Source organism: Pogona vitticeps, chromosome 4 (assembly GCF_051106095.1).
Source record: "Pogona vitticeps strain Pit_001003342236 chromosome 4, PviZW2.1, whole genome shotgun sequence".
Taxonomy (NCBI): domain Eukaryota; kingdom Metazoa; phylum Chordata; class Lepidosauria; order Squamata; family Agamidae; genus Pogona; species Pogona vitticeps.
In genome coordinates, this window is record NC_135786.1 from 195,140,765 (window position 1) to 195,157,410 (window position 16,646).

General features: G+C 46.6%; 1 protein-coding gene across 3 annotated transcripts in view; it reads right to left on the minus strand.

Moving 5' to 3' along the window:
- The window catches only part of TCEA1 (transcription elongation factor A1), a 38,794-nt gene extending 22,531 nt beyond the window's left edge, over positions 1-16,263 (minus strand). Inside the window, exons 1-5 of one of the 3 annotated variants that reach the window (XM_078393748.1) lie at positions 16,024-16,226; positions 10,745-10,807; positions 10,331-10,356; positions 4,330-4,435; positions 2,772-2,859 (exon numbers count right to left, since the gene is read on the minus strand). In XM_078393748.1, the coding sequence (XP_078249874.1) occupies positions 2,772-2,859; positions 4,330-4,435; positions 10,331-10,333 (197 nt within the window). In that variant the 5' untranslated portion in view covers positions 10,334-10,356; positions 10,745-10,807; positions 16,024-16,226. Of the gene's footprint in view, positions 1-2,771; positions 2,860-4,329; positions 4,436-10,330; positions 10,357-10,744; positions 10,808-15,308; positions 15,330-16,023 lie in introns of those variants that run through there. The other 2 variants (XM_020795956.3, XM_078393747.1) reach the window with 2 other exon arrangements.
- Between the last annotated feature and the right edge of the window lie 383 nt (positions 16,264-16,646).

Consider the following 16,646-nt stretch of genomic DNA (forward strand, 5'->3'; position numbering starts at 1 on the left):
CCACCTTCCTCTCCCACCCAGGTCTCAGTAATGCACGCCAGGTCAGCCCCCTCATCCAGAATTACATCATGGATGAGGGCAGTTTTGTTTTGTACTGACCTGGCGTTCATCAGCAGCACTGTGTGGCTCGAGGGTTTGCTGATATGGTCGCCTGATACCATTTGGTTGGAGGTAGGACTAGAAGAGGGGATAGATGTAAGATATCTAACCTCTCTTCTCCTACGCGGGCATGTTCTACCCCCACCACCATTCCTTCCCCTACCCAGCACCACCTCAATGGCTGCCCCCTCCAACGCCCTCCCCCCTTCCTGTTCCATCAGGTCCACTGTGGGTCTCTATGCAACCTGATGGCAATTAGTAATACTAACAATTAAAACAAACAAACAAGAACAAACCCACACACCCTTCTAATGCCCCTTCTCCCCTCCCAGCCAGGTGGCTGGTGTTGAGGAAGGGGTGGGTTTGCCCAAAGCAGCAGCAGCAGCAGCAGCAGGGTCCCGATCCTGAAGGGCAGGGGAGTGCAGGCCAGAAATACTCCCAGGCACTGTCTCTCACCCAGTGCCTGGGGATGGCAGATGTTACCAGCGACTCCCCCGAAGACAGGAACGTTGCTCTCAGAGGGCCCTGGCACCGGCTTCTTGCTTTTAAAGCTTCCCTCCCCTCCCAGCCAGGTGGCTGGTGTTGAGGAAGGGGTGGGTTTGCCCAAAGCAGCAGCAGCAGCAGCAGCAGGGTCCCGATCCTGAAGGGCAGGGGAGTGCAGGCCAGAAATACTCCCAGGCACTGTCTCTCACCCAGTGCCTGGGGATGGCAGATGTTACCAGCGACTCCCCCGAAGACAGGAACGTTGCTCTCAGAGGGCCCTGGCACCGGCTTCTTGCTTTTAAAGCTTCCCTCCCCTCCCAGCCAGGTGGCTGGTGTTGAGGAAGGGGTGGGTTTGCCCAAAGCAGCAGCAGCAGGGTCTCGGTCCTGAAGGGCAGGGGAGTGCAGGCCAGAAATACTCCCAGGCACTGTCTCTCACCCAGTGCCTGGGGATGGCAGATGTTACCAGCGACTCCCCCGAAGACAGGAACGTTGCTCTCAGAGGGCCCTGGCACCGGCTTCTTGCTTTTAAAGCTTCCCTCCCCTCCCAGCCAGGTGGCTGGTGTTGAGGAAGGGGTGGGTTTGCCCAAAGCAGCAGCAGCAGCAGCAGCAGCAGGGTCCCGGTCCTGAAGGGCAGGGGAGTGCAGGCCAAAAATACTCCCAGGCACTGTCTCTCACCCAGTGCCTGGGGACGGCAGATGTTACCAGCGACTCCCCCGAAGACAGGAACGTTGCTCTCAGAGGGCCCTGGCACCGGCTTCTTGCTTTTAAAGCTTCCCTCCCCTCCCAGCCAGGTGGCTGGTGTTGAGGAAGGGGTGGGTTTGCCCAAAGCAGCAGCAGCAGCAGCAGCAGGGTCCCGGTCCTGAAGGGTAGGGGAGTGCAGGCCAGAAATACTCCCAGGCACTGTCTCTCACCCAGTGCCTGGGGACGGCAGATGTTACCAGCGACTCCCCCGAAGACAGGAACGTTGCTCTCAGAGGGCCCTGGCACCGGCTTTTTGCTTTTAAAGCTTCCCTCCCCTCCCAGCCAGGTGGCTGGTGTTGAGGAAGGGGTGGGTTTGCCCAAAGCAGCAGCAGCAGCAGCAGCAGGGTCCCGGTCCTGAAGGGCAGGGGAGTGCAGGCCAGAAATACTCCCAGGCACTGTCTCTCACCCAGTGCCTGGGGATGGCAGATGTTACCAGCGACTCCCCCGAAGACAGGAACGTTGCTCTCAGAGGGCCCTGGCACCGGCTTTTTGCTTTTAAAGCTTCCCTCCCCTCCCAGCCAGGTGGCTGGTGTTGAGGAAGGGGTGGGTTTGCCCAAAGCAGCAGCAGCAGCAGCAGCAGGGTCCCGGTCCTGAAGGGCAGGGGAGTGCAGGCCAGAAATACTCCCAGGCACTGTCTCTCACCCAGTGCCTGAGGATGGCAGATGTTACCAGCGACTCCCCCGAAGACAGGAACGTTGCTCTCAGAGGGCCCTGGCACCGGCTTCTTGCTTTTAAAGCTTCCCTCCCCTCCCAGCCAGGTGGCTGGTGTTGAGGAAGGGGTGGGTTTGCCCAAAGCAGCAGCAGCAGGGTCTCGGTCCTGAAGGGCAGGGGAGTGCAGGCCAGAAATACTCCCAGGCACTGTCTCTCACCCAGTGCCTGGGGATGGCAGATGTTACCAGCGACTCCCCCGAAGACAGGAACGTTGCTCTCAGAGGGCCCTGGCACCGGCTTCTTGCTTTTAAAGCTTCCCTCCCCTCCCAGCCAGGTGGCTGGTGTTGAGGAAGGGGTGGGTTTGCCCAAAGCAGCAGCAGCAGCAGCAGCAGGGTCCCGGTCCTGAAGGGCAGGGGAGTGCAGGCCAAAAATACTCCCAGGCACTGTCTCTCACCCAATGCCTGGGGACGGCAGATGTTACCAGCGACTCCCCCGAAGACAGGAACGTTGCTGCAGGGAATGCCTGCCTATATAGCCATGTCTTCAAGTTAGTCTTGAAGGCCCTCAGCGAGGGAGCCAGGCAGATCTCTACAGGTACGTTATTCCAGAGGCAAGGGGCCACTGCCAAAAAGGCCCAATTTCTAGTTTTTTCCCACCTGCCTCTCTTGGCATTAGGCCCCTCTTACTCTCAAGCCTTTTTCCCTACCAAACAAAAAAATGACTTATTCTAATTATCACAAAGTCTGAAGTTTCAAATTAGTTCTAACAAACAATACAAAAAAAGTTTGAAGACATACCTTTCCTCCCTTGCTTCAGGACTATTTTGTGATGAAGAAGCTGTTTCTTTTTTCTTTTCCTCAGAGTCTTTATCATTTGATGGTCCATCTGCAATAGACACATATTTTCAAGTATGTATCTATATATGTTCATAACAAGAGTGTTTCATTTATATAGCACATTGTGAATGTTCTAACACCTGACATATTCTCCTCCCTGTAACAACAATACTGTAAGACCTACAATATACAGTAAGCTAGTACAACCAACAAGAGGATGGGAAGGCTGAGGTGTGAAATAGCAGCTTACTTCACTGCCACTTAGGAAATTTTTTTTAATGATCAGCAAGTTTTTAACTGATTGTTCCACACAATCAATTAACTACTATAGCAGTAGTTTCAGAAAGCAACTAGACAACTGAGACTCATTTAAAAAGAAAATAACTTTTGGCAATAGTGCTCTGAAATACCATAAATATATTTACAAATGGATATTCTAAATTAGAAAATTTCAAGTTTAGTATCTGGTAAGCTAAGAATACACTGTTTCCCATAGACAAATTTCTAAGCACTGTCACCATGGATGAAATCCTGTTGCTTAGCACAGTAAGCAGCAATTAGAGTAGACTCACCAAATCCCCAATGATTCAAAGGGCTTTCTCTAACTACAATATAGAAAAAAGATCTCAACGAATCAAGTCTCAACATGTGAACTCTGCTAGGAACTGCACCTGTGTTTTTACCCATTACAAACTTACTGAAAGCTCAGAATGTTGAGGTTTATCTTCTCATCAAAACATAGTTATCTCTTGCTCTATTACAAAGCTTATATGAAATAGCTGAATTAAATTTCAATGTAGCAGATGTTATTTATACACCAAAATTAACTGATCTATACTTGCTGCAATCTTTTAGCCATATGTGTTTTAAAGACACTACCAAGTCCTACTTTGGGCCCATCATGAGATGGCAAGATTCTCTGGAAAAGATAATAATGCTGAGAAATGCTAAGAATTTTTAAAGGATGTTTTATTGTGTTCTTTTCTTATAATGCAGTCATTCCTAACTGTCCAACTCAAATTAAACTCACTCTAGAAAGGATCCTTAAGGTACAGTGGGGGCTTGACTTGAGAACTTAATCCGTATTGGAAGGCGGTTCTCAAGTCAAAAAGTCTGTAAGTCAAGTCTCCATTGACCTACAGTGCATTGAAAACCGATTAATCCCGTAACAGGCCGTTTTTGTTCCATTTTGGTTTTTTTCTGGTCTGTAAATCAAATCTCAGTCTGCAAGTCAAACCTAAATTTTGCGGCCAGAGAAGTCTGTAACTCAAAAAGTCTGTAAGTCAAGCCGTCTGTAAGTCAAGGGTCCACTGTATAACCACCACACCCTGAACAACCTCTCTGTAGTCAAGCTATAAGATCAAGAATGACCACCTTTGACGGCCACATTGCCTGCTCCACTATAAAATAAATATTTGTACTGTAGACAGAAGAAAATAGGGAAGCCCTTGTTATCAAAATTAATTGGTTTGAAAAAAAGCTGCAGAAAGCACAGTTCAAAACCTTGATGCAACTATACCTAATAATTTCTTCCATGATTTAATGAGAGACTTTGCTAAAGATGTAACATCTTCGTCTGTGCTTTGCTTCCGTATTGCATTCACTGACATCCCAATTCTTGTAGACTGCAAGGAAAATATCAACACTTGAAACATACAATATAAAAAATATGTACAAGAATGTAAAATAAATAGAATGGGCACAACTGCATGAAGATGGATTATCAACCATAAAAGTGCAAATAATTCTTAGTGTAGGGTGTTTCAAGTCAGAGCCAGAACACTTTTTTCTTCTTAAGCAGCTGCACAAGGAGTTACTTAACCTGATGTTATTAATACAGTGGTGCCTCGCATAGCGAGGTTAATCCATTCCGGATTAACCTTCGCTATATGAAAACATCGCTGTACGGATCAAAAAAAGCCATTGGAATGCATTAAACATCGTTTAATGCGTTCCAAATTGGCAGAAAACTCACCGTACAGCGATGTTTTCCGGGTCCGGCAGCCATTTTCGCGCCCTCAGTAAGCGAGGGGAGGGCGCAAAAACGCTGCGCGCGGCCATTTCGGCCGCAGCGAGACCGCGGATCAGCTGTTCAGCGGCTTCAAAATGGCCGCCGGAACAGCCGAAAGGGCCGGGCACAGCGTTTTCGCTCCCTTGGTGAGGGGAGGGCGCGAAAACGCTGCGCGCAGCCATTTCAGCTGTTCCAGCAGCGTTTTCGCGTCCTCCCCTTGCTTACCAAGGGCGCGAAAACCCTGCGCCCGGCCCTTTCGGCTGTTCCGGCGGCCATTTTGGACCCACTGAACAGCTGATCCGCGGGTCGCAAAGCGAAGGTCAGTAAGCGAAACGCTTACCGATCTTCGCTATGCGAATTTCGCCCATTGGGGCCAACGCGATGCCTTCGAATTAGCGATCCCGGAAAAGGGATCGCTATGCGAATTCATCGCTGTACGGGGCGCTCGTTAAGCGAGGCACCACTGTATTGAGATCCAGGAAAGTCACCTTTGCCTCTACAGTTTTCCTCTGATTCACCTGTATTTTAAAACCTATTTGAGAACTAGTTAGCTGAGTAGCAAACATGCTATTAACGTAAGCAGATGTACATATTTTGCCTCTATGCTCTTGAATGTTGAAGGCAATCAGTTCAAAATAATTTGATCTACTGCAAAGACAAAGAATTCATTACAGATGAATCTGTTTTAAGATTCTTGTTTCTGAAATCAGAAGCTGATCACTAAATCTGAAACTACTGGAAAGTTCTCATTTAGCTGGTAATTCTAAATAAATCCCTATTTCAGTTATACAATAGTATCCACAATATACTTCTTAATTAGAACTTCTTAACAAACTATCTTAATTATTACAGCTGCCACTTCAGCAGATGTATGCTTCAACACAATTCTACACAACAAGCTTAGTTTACTGCCTAGGTAAATACAATGAAAATGTGTCCTATTACATACTTATTTTATCTTCTAAGCTGAGACTCTAATTGTTTAATAAAATAGTAACAACTGACAACAGTTTACACCTGGAAGATACATATGTAAACCTTTAGTCTTGTTATTACTTGAACAAAAATAATGCCACAAAATATATGAATATATAAAAAATTGTTTACTTAAGCAAAATACATAAAATACAAAGAGAAAGTCCATCTTCGGTGCAAAAGTAAATCTACGTCACTCATTACAAAGTTTTCAGATGCAGTGGTGCCTCGCTTGACGAGGATAATCCATTCCAGCAAAATCGCTGTAGAATGAAATAATTGTCAAGCGAAAGTAAAAAACCAATTGAAATGCATTGAAAACCGGTTCAATGCTTTCCAATGGGCGAAATACCTCAGCGTCTAGCAAAGATCCTCCATAGGGCGGCCAGTTTCCAGTGCCTGTATAGCGAGGAATCCATCCTAAAACACAGCGGGGAGCCATTTTGCACAGTGGGCAGCCATTCTGAAAACCCGACGATCAGCTGTTTTGATCGTCGTTAAGCAAAAAATTGGTTCCCAAAGCAGGGAACCGATCGCCATTAAACAAAAAATCCCACACAAACCTCATTTTGTGATCGCAAATGAGATAATCGTCAAGTGGGGCACCACTGTACCTATGAGATATGTATAATAATCCACTTCTAAACTAATGAATACAATAAAGCCTTTAATACTATTTCATTATTTGTATACAGCTTTCAGAATGTACCCTCTGACACAGAAAGATTAAAGTGTCATAAGGTCCAGGTTTTTAGCGATGCCATGAGAAGGCCATGTCCTCTGAACAAATGAGATGAATATTGCGGCAGTTATAAATAAACTTTTCTAAAGTGAGAATATTTTAATACTTTCAATTTTTGAATATTACATGTGGAGCTGCTTAACTAAATTGATTCTAGCTGGCTGCTCCAAAAAAACTAGGATATTAGTATGGAAGGAAATGAAGGAAACAAAACATAAGCCTACCACTATTTATTTTATTAGAAAGTTGTCAAAACTGAAATGTCATTAATAAGACTTTACAATAAAGCAGAACAGACTGCTACTGCCATCTACTGAATGCAGACTTCCAAAGAATCGCAAGGAGAGACAAGAGGGCCTTCTTAAATGAACAGTGCAAAGAAACAGAGGAAAATAATAAAATGGGAAAAACCAGAGATCTGTTCAAGAAAAATGGAGATATGAAAGGAACATTTTGTGCAAAGATGGACATGATAAAGGACAAAAATGGGAGAGACCTCACAGAAGCAGAAGACATCAAAAAGAGGTGGCAAGAATACACAGAGGAACTATACCAGAAAGATCTGGATGTCCCAGACATCCCAGATAGTGTGGTTGCTGACCTTGAGCCAGACATCCTGGAGATTGAAGTCAAGTGGGCCTTAGAAAGCATGGCTAACAACAGGGCCAGTGGAGGTGATGACACTCCAGTTGAACTATTTAAAATCTTAGAAGATGACACTGTTAATTAAGGTGCTACACTCAATATACCAGCATGTTTGGAAAACTCAGCAGTGGCCAGAGGACTGGAAAAGATCAGTCTACATCCCAATCCCAAAGAAGGGCAGTGCCAAAGAATTCTCCAACTACCGTACAATTGCACTCATTTCCCACGCTAGCAAGGTTATGCTCAAAACCCTGCAAGGTAGGCTTCAGCAGTATGTGGACTGAGAACTCCCAGAAGTACAAACTGGATTCCGAAGGGGCAGAGGAACTAGAGACCTAACTGCTAGCATGCGCTGGATTGTGGAGAAAGCCAGAGAGTTCCAGAAAAATATTTACTTCTGCTTCATTGACCACGAAAAAGCCTTTGACTGTGTCAACCACGACAAACTATGGCAAGTTCTTAAAGAAATGGGAGTGCCTGACCACCTTATTTGTCTCCTGAGAAATCTAGAGTGGAATCTCGACTTACAAACGTCCCTACCTATGAACATTTCAACTTACTATCTGCTCCATTCGCAAAATTTTGCTTCGACTTGCGAATGGAGCTTCCACTTACAAACACAAAAAGGCAGGGGGAAAGGGCGGGAAATTTGAATTTACTAACTGTTGGTGGCGAAAAGGCTGCTTCTTTGTAGCTCTTTCGCCCCAATAGTTAGGGAAAGGGATGTGGTGGAGGTAGCCCAGAGCTAGGAGGCTTGAGCCTCCTGGGTGCTCTGGTGGGCACAGCAGAGGCAGAGGTGACCCAGAATCAGGAGGCTTGAGCCTCCTGCGTGCTCTGACCGCAGTGGCGGGGGCGGCAGAGGCAACAGTAGCCCAGCGCCGGGAGGCTTGAGCTGACCGGGATTCTTCAGCCGTTAGCAAGTCGCCCAGCACCAGGAGGCTTGAGTTGGCTGTGTTTCTTCAGCTGTTCGCCACCGGCCGCAGTGGAGGCAGCGATCACCCAGTGCAGGGAGGCTTGAGCTGGTCAGGTTTCTTTAGCTGCTCGCCTCCCAACTCACCTCCTGCTCACTCCTTGCCACCATCCACCAATGGAATTTCCTGCCATCGGCCCACGGAGGGTGGCAAGAAGCAAGTGGAAGGCGAGCTGGGAGGTGAGCGGCTGAAGCACCCTGGCCAGGCTCAAGCCTCCGCCAGCGGCGGTCACAGCAGCAGTGGAAGCCCGGGAGGCTGAGGAGGCTTCGGATTGGTAAGGTGCTGCTTTTTCCTTTTAAAAAAACTGTTCTGGGTAGGTTTTGGAGGGTGGGTTTGGACTGGGGGGGGGTTATGTTTCTGTGCTGTGTTGTTTTTGGATTTTATTATTTATTTATTAAGTCCCAGTGTGGGACTTGCTCTGTTTATTTTTATTTTTGGTATGTTTTTTTGAAATGCTGGAATGGATTAATCTCGTTCCCATGCATTTCAATGGGAAATGGTGCTTTGACCTACGAACATTTCGACTTACTAACACCATTCCAATACGGATTAAGTTCATAAGTCAAGGTACCACTGTATATGTGGGACAGGAAGCAACAGCTGGAACGAGATATGGAACAACTGATTGGTTCAAAATTGGGAAAGGAGTACACCAAGGCTGTATATTGTCTCCCTGCTTATTTAACATATGCAGAATACATCATGTGAAAGGCAGAACTGGAGGAAACCCAAACCGGAATTGAGATTGCCGGAAGAAATATCAACAACCTCAGATATGCAGATGATACCTCTCTGATGGCAGAAAGTGAGGAGGAGCGATGACAAACCTAGACAGCATCTTTAAAAGCAGAGACATCACCTTGCCGACAAGGATCTGCATAGACAAAGCTATGGTTTTTCCAGTAGTGATGAATGGAAGTGAGAGCTGGATCATGAAGAAGGCTGACTGGCGAAGAATTGATGCTTTTGAACTGTGGTGCTGGAGGAGACTCAAGTCCCCTGGACTGGAAAGAGAACAAACCAATCCATTCTGAAGGAAATCAACCCTGAGTGCTCACTGGAAGGACAGATCCTGAAGCTGAGGCTCCAGTACTTTGGCCATCTCACGAGAAGAGAAGACTCCCTGGAAAAGACCCTGATGTTGGGAAAGTGTGAAGGCAAGAGGAGAAGGGGACGACAGAGGATGAGATGGTTGGACAGTGTCATCAAAGCTACCAACATGAATTTGATCCAACTCCGAGAGGGAGTGGAAGACCGGAGGGCCTGATGTGCTGTGGTCAATGGGGTCACGAAGAGTCGGACACGACTTGACTAAACAACAAACTGCCATCTACAGTGCAAAACAAAACATCATATATGCAACCCTTACAACAGGACAAAGCATGGGCTGAATCCAATGCTAGTCTTATCTAGACGAGACCCACTGAAATGTCAGTGCAGATTAGTAGGACAATGATCCCATGCAAACTGGCAAATCTACAACAGAATGGCTGAAAAAGAAAAGATTCAAGGTGTTGGATTGGCCCAGTCAGAGTCCAGACCTCAACCCGACTGAAATGCTGTGTCGGGACCTTACAAGAGCTATGCATAAAGCAATACCCAGAAACCTCAATGAACTGAACCAACGTTGTAAAGAAGAATGGCCCAAAATTCCTTCACAATATGAGAGACTGATAATGTCATACAGAAATGATTGCTTTAAGTTATAGCTGCTAAGCTACTGAAAGGTTTCCTTAGTTTTTCACGTATGTGTAATATGTCGTGTTGTTGTTCATCTGAGGTTGTATCTACCTAATTTTCAGACCTGCTAAGGACCAGATGATTTCTATGATGTCCTGATATGTAAAACCATAATTATAAGTTTATAAGTTTTATTATGTGATAACAGACCCAATTATACAAAGATAAAATACATAAAATAAATATGTAGTATAATATAAAATCTTGCTATAGCATTTTGCAAATTCTCATAGCTGAAAATAAAAACTTAGCCACTAACTATGGTAAAACCATAGAATTCAAAGAGGGTACACTTTTTCACATGACTGTATTTGCATAGATAAAGCTGTCAAGATGGGCTTATCTAGAGGCCCCATTCATTTCAGAAAAACATGGAAACTAATGAACATGCATCACATACTGCATCCAAAAAGTGATGTGGACAGATTATATTTACCATGAAAAATTGGAGGCCGTAGATTACTGCAAATACAGCAGGCAGTAGAGGAGGAAAAAAGAAGCCTAAATGATTATATCAGTACAATTAGAGAGAAATCACTTAAGGCAGTGAAAATGGAGAATATTTTGAAAACAACAGAAACAAAGGCTCAATATAAGAAAAAAACAATCTGAAAATAAATTAAACAGTTGGAGAAATAAAAAAAAATTGCAAGGACAACATCTGAGGAATACTGATGGAAAGCATGACCTAAGCCATTTGGCTATCCAGTAGTTACAACTGTCATCATAAGAGTTTTTCTTTTCTTTTGCCAGGCACCAAAATATCTTATTGGTGTTAGACACTGTTTTTCTATATTTATGATACAATAAAGTTTATATTAAAAATTACTGAAAAATTTAAAACACATACCTGCAGCAACTCCAGAGTCATGGGCATATTCTTGAGTTCCTTGAGTAAATCAAGAGCCCCAGCCTGTAAAAATACATTATAAAAGACCAAATATGCACTTTGTCCTTCACATAAGAAATAAGGTTGTTCCCCCTGCCCCTAAACATAAACTTGACCAGTCAGTCTTGATCTTCAATTATTTATATAACCATAACAAGATGCATTTCACTTTCTGGGGTTTGCTAAAGGATCAATAACTATGGTTAGTTATCCACTGCCTCAAAATAATAGATGACCCCCCCCCCAAAATGCACGTCTCCAAGGTGTATTACCAGAAATGGCCACAAGGGGGAAGTAGAGACTATTCTAAGTACAGTGGTGCCCCGCACAGCGACGTTAATCCGTTCCAAGATTAACGTCGCTGTACGAAAACATCGCTAAACGGAAAGAAAAACCCCATAGGAACGAATCAAACCCTGTTTAATTCGTTCCTATGCGGCAAAAACTCACCGTTCAGCGAGGATCCTCCATAGGGGCGGCCATTTTCGCCGCCTCGGTAAGCGAGGAATCTCCAGAAAATAGTGGGCCGCCATTTTGGAACCGCCGATCAGCTGGCATTTCCCCCCAGCTGGCCGGCGGGTGTTTCAAAAGTAGCCAGAAGCAGGAGAGGGGGAGCCAAGCGCCAGGCCCTTTCCCTTTCCCTGCCGCCGCCGCTGCCGCCCTGGGAGGAACAAGCCGGCCGGTTGCCGGCTTGAAGAGGAAGAGGAGGAGGTGAAGGGGGAGGAGGAGGAGGAGCCAAGCGCCCGGCAGTGCTGGGTCTCTTTTTCTTCCCCCTTCCCCCTCCACGGCCCGGGAAGCAACAAGGCAGCCGGCTGCCAGCTGGAAGAGGAGGAGGTGAAGGGGGAGGCGGAGCCAAGCGCCCGGCCGCGCCAGGTCGCTTTTTCTTCCCCCTTCCCCCTCCACGGCCCGGGAAGCAACAAGGCAGCCGGCTGCCGGTTGGAAGAGGAGGAGGTGAAGGGGGAGGAGGAGCCAAGCGCCCGGCCGCGCCGGGTCTCTTTTTCTTCCCCCTTCTCCCTCCACGGCCCGGGAAGCAACAAGGCAGCCGGCTGCTGGCTGGAAGAGGAGGAGGTGAAGGGGGAGGAGGAGCCAAGCACCCGGCAGTGCTGGGTCTTTTTCTCCCCCCTTCCCCCTCCACGGCCCGGGAAGCAACAAGGCAGCCGGCTGCCGGCTGGAAGAGGAGGAGGTGAAGGGGGAGGCGGAGCCAAGCGCCCGGCCGCGCCGGGTCTCTTTTTCTTCCCCCTTCCCCCTCCACGGCCCGGGAGGAGCGAGCCCGGCCTTCGGATGAGCGGCCGCCGCCGCCTCCTCGGAGGAAGAGGTCTCCCCACTCAAGCTCCCACCTGCATTTTCCCCCAGCTGACCGGCGGGAGCTTGAGAAGGACCGCAGGGGGAGCCCTCTCCCGCGGTCCTTCTGATGCCCCCGCCAGTCAGCTGGGGGAAAATGGTGCCTATGGGGAAAAATCGCAAAGCGATTTTTCCCCATAGGTAACATCGTAATACGATCGCTTTTGCGATCGCAAAATCTGCATCGGTATGCGGATTCTTCGTTAAACGGGGCACCCGTTAAGCGAGGCACCACTGTATATATGGTATGTTTCCGTGTGTTCTATGCTGTAAAGTTGAAACTGACTTAGATCAAGAAGATGCTGCTTTGTACTCTAACATCTGTTTAATTAACGTACAGGGCATAGGATCTTCTTAGAGGAGAAACATCTTTGCATTAACCCTGAAGAGAGCAGGCTCAGTTCCCCCAAAGCTAGGCAAAGGGAAGCAGAGCCACCACTGAATTATCAAGAAGAAATGGACCAAGGCTTCTGTGTAGTTGTGTGTTACCTTTATAAATGAGAGACTAAGTCTCAAGATGTATAAAAATATTGGCAAAGCAGACTTTGTTCCTATCTAAAAGCTTAGGCTCGACACATTTCAGGTGTGGCCTTCTTCAGGAGTGAGTTTTCAGAACTTTTGGTTCTTGGTTGGGCTATACCAGCTCCAACATTGATCCAAAGCGTAAATACAGAAGGATGGTATTCCCATTCATACTTCTGCCATCAGTGTATGCATCAGTTTTCTCTGCTTTGTCCCTTTTTAAATGAGCAATCAAATGTACTAAAAATAAGCCAGTATTTAAAAATAAATAAATACTAAGGCCTGAACACTATTGCTAGTCATGTCATCTTCTGGTTGCTGCACAATCAATGGTGGAGGGCAGGATTTCACTTAACTGGGTCTTATTTTTGGGGTAGGGCTTATATTAGAAGCATCCTGAAAAATAACACTAAGGCTTATTTTCAGGCTAGGTCTAATTTTTGGGGAAACAATGTAGAGATAACCCAAAAACTAAGGAGGAAAACAACAATTTCTCCCACATTGTTTATCTCCTCCACACTTGTCCAAAATGTGTACAGGTCTGGGGCTTGACTTGGGCTACAAACTCCAGGTTCCGCAAGACAGTATTACAATAGGAGTTCACAGTTAATCATCGCTATCAAATGCACTTTAAACCACTACCAAAGATTCATGCTACTTGTATGCTATACATTTCCTCGAAGCTGCACAGAAGCATGCCTCTGCATCAGGTGTGCGAAGCCCAACAAGTGTATCCACCAATTTGCTTCCATTTGTGGCTGGAACCCTGCATGCAGGGGGTGGAGTCTCCCCACAGAACTCCAGAGAATTAGAGGGAATGTTGCATATAACCTATCACAACCTGCAAGCATCTGCCCCACTCCAGCATGAAAATGACATAAAGTTTCAAAAAAAGAGCATCTCTTCTCCCATTTTAAGATTTTTGTCTACAACATTTGTAAAAACATAATTTGTGGCTCAAAATTAGCATAAAATTAGACATGGGTTTGGAGAAGACATGAAATTGTGGGATTGTAGCTAGCATAACTACCAAAACTCCTTAGCTTTGTTCTGAGGTTATTCATGCTGAATATTTTTCAAATGAATCCTTATAGCAATCTTTATGTCCATTTAAACAGAATCTTACACTCCCCCAGTGATTTTGACTACTAATATTACTTTAGTATGAACAATACTAATAATGGAATATGAATAATACTAGAAAATGTAGTAGAAAGTCTCAATGGGCAAATTCCTGTTCGCATAAAGTTATGCAGTGGAAGCTAATGACATAATCAGCTGGCATCAGTAACATTTACCAAAAACTAATTAAAAGCTTCTCCCCAACTTTAGGTTCCAAAGTTTCCTTGGGCTTCCTTTTGCACTGGAGAAATCTTTGGGAGCCTTGGGATAGGAGGGCAGAAGCCTTTCAAAATTATAAATTATCCCCTGGTCACTGTTGCCAGGGTTGGAAATGATGGCAGTGATTTGGTACCAAATGTTATCTATCAAAGACTCCTTCAGGGCAAAATAGAGTGCTAGGGAGCATCAGAACCTAAAGCAGAGAGGATGTTTTTAATTAATTTTAATGAAATGTTACCTGAGTCAGTTGACTACATCATCAGCTTCCACCATATAACTTTACAAAAATGGGATTTTGGCCATAATATTATTATTTCCATATGTATGACTGCAATACTTATTTTAACAAAACTGAATGGAATAAGACAAACTTTATTTAAAGTGAAATCAAAGACCAAAGATATACAAGCTATAAAGGGTTTGGAAGGGACAGAACTATCTTTTGCTTGCAACCCCGCCCCCCAATCTCAGATTTGCTGGCACAGCTGTTAAGCTGACTAGGATCAGCTGGCAGAATAGCCAAATAAGGGGTGGAGAAGGGGAAGAGCTGAATTATGCCAGACTCAAGCCTCTCCCAGCCCAGGCTCATTGACAGTATGCTGGCACAAAATGTAAATCTGGGTAATCCCAAATAACTTCCTACATCCCTTGGTTGTGATGGATGTGGAATCAGCACAGCCTCACCTGGCTTAATATCAACTCATCCAGCTTCAGCCATCTTGCTTTATTAGCACTGCACCCTTAGCTCTTTCTCCATGTACAGTACTGTACCTATAAAAGCAGACTTTCAATCAAGCAAAATTCATCTTGACTTCGTTGCTAGTCTTAACCCCTTGCACAAAGTGCTCTGGAATCCCTATATCTTTGCTACAAAATTATTAAAGATATGTTCCCTAAAACTCATCACTCAGGATTATTTCAGTTCTGTGCTTTTAATAGTCAGAATACTGTTAGTTGACTTACTTTCTAAAAAACAGAACCCAATAAAATTATGGTCAGTGTGGATAACTTTTTTGTCTATTGCCTTGCACACAAAGGCAAAATTCACAGATGCTTTAAAATGTCAGTTTTTAAGATGAAGGCAGATGCTAGTGAGTTAAATTACTTGCTAAATTATGGATGTACAGTATTTCACTCTCTACTTAAGTAACTTCTGTCTCAAGTCTATAGTACATAAAACTATCCTGTCATATGATATCCAGTATGTCAGAAAAAGATGTTCAGATTCATGAAAGGCTTAAGTCCCCACGTCAGAAACAACGGTCTAATTATTCTCCAGCTCTGAAAAAAAGAAATTAAGATATAAAGCCCATACACATACCTCCTCCACACACACATATTTTAGGCTACTACAGAAGTGGTTAAAGACCCGCTAATCGTTGAGACTAAAAACCTCAGAAAGTGGCAGTGGAGGGTTGTGGAAAAGAAAACCCGCAAAGGTCGCCCTTTGGATACCAGGCGCTATTTAAACTTTACAAAGAAGCTGGAAAACAGAGGGCGAGCAAAAGAACCTGCTCCAAAAGGGCCCTTAAGCTGTCACGAGTAAATATTTATTTGGCTGAAGTCACGAGACCCGGCTTCCAGGAAGAACAACAATCCGGCTGGTGGCCGGATCAATGCAATCCGTGGGATTCCCTCAGGCTCTCTGAACGTGGTGGCATGGGTGGCTCTCAGGTGAGCACAAGACAGGAATAAACGACTCTCCGTCAGAGGCCAGGTGAGTGAAGGGGAAAGGAGGCGCCTCCCCGACCCGCGCCGCGCCCTCCCGCCTCCTTCCTTTGGCGCGCGCCTGCCCGCGTGGGGGGGGGGGGCGGACGGACCACGGAGGCCTCCCAACAGACGCGCCGCGCGCGAGCGACGCTCTCCCCACCATCAGCCCTCATTTGTTTCCTTCATGAAAAAGGCGGGCGCCCAGCTGAGCGCGCGGCGCCCCTGATTGGCTGGGCCGAAGTTCAAGGCGAGCGCGCGAGGGGGTTCGCGGGCGCCTCTTTTTTCCTCCCCCCTCCCCCCTCCCAGTGCAAGTTCATTCCTCTCACCGCGTTCTTCTTTTGCACCATCTTGTCCATCTTCTTCGCAATGCGAATGATCTCGTCTTCGGTGCTCATGGCGCCTGTTCAGCGGAGCGTCGTCGTCGTCGTCCTCCAAGAGCCGCCGCCGCCTCCGTTAACTGGGATCACCGAAGCCTGCTTTCGGTGCGAGCAAAGATGGAGCCGCCAACCCACCCGCCCGGGCGGCTAAACGCGCATCCACCCGTTCTGACCCCAAAGCGACAGCTCGGCAGCCGCGGCGCCAGTCCGGGCTCATCAAACCTCGGTCGAGGGAGCCAGGCCGTCGTGCGGCAAGCCGAAAACATCGATCGAGGCGGGGGCCAGGGAGAGAAGGTGGAGCTTCCCTACCCGCAACAGCTGCTGTGCCTGGATCTGCGGAAGTGGAGGGGCCTCTTGTCGCTTTGGGAGAAATGGCCCAGGCCGTAGTCGTGCCTGAGGAGGCCGAATAGCCGGTGAAGAAGTGTCCGCAGATGGGAAAGAGGGAGAAGCAGTGCTGGCCTCTCTGGGGTTAAGGGCCTTTGACACGGAGGGAGCCGCCTGAGGCAGCAAATTGGGGCTGTCATGAAAGGGCGGCCTGTTGCTAGTTATATATTTGGGGTTAGAGCCTCTTG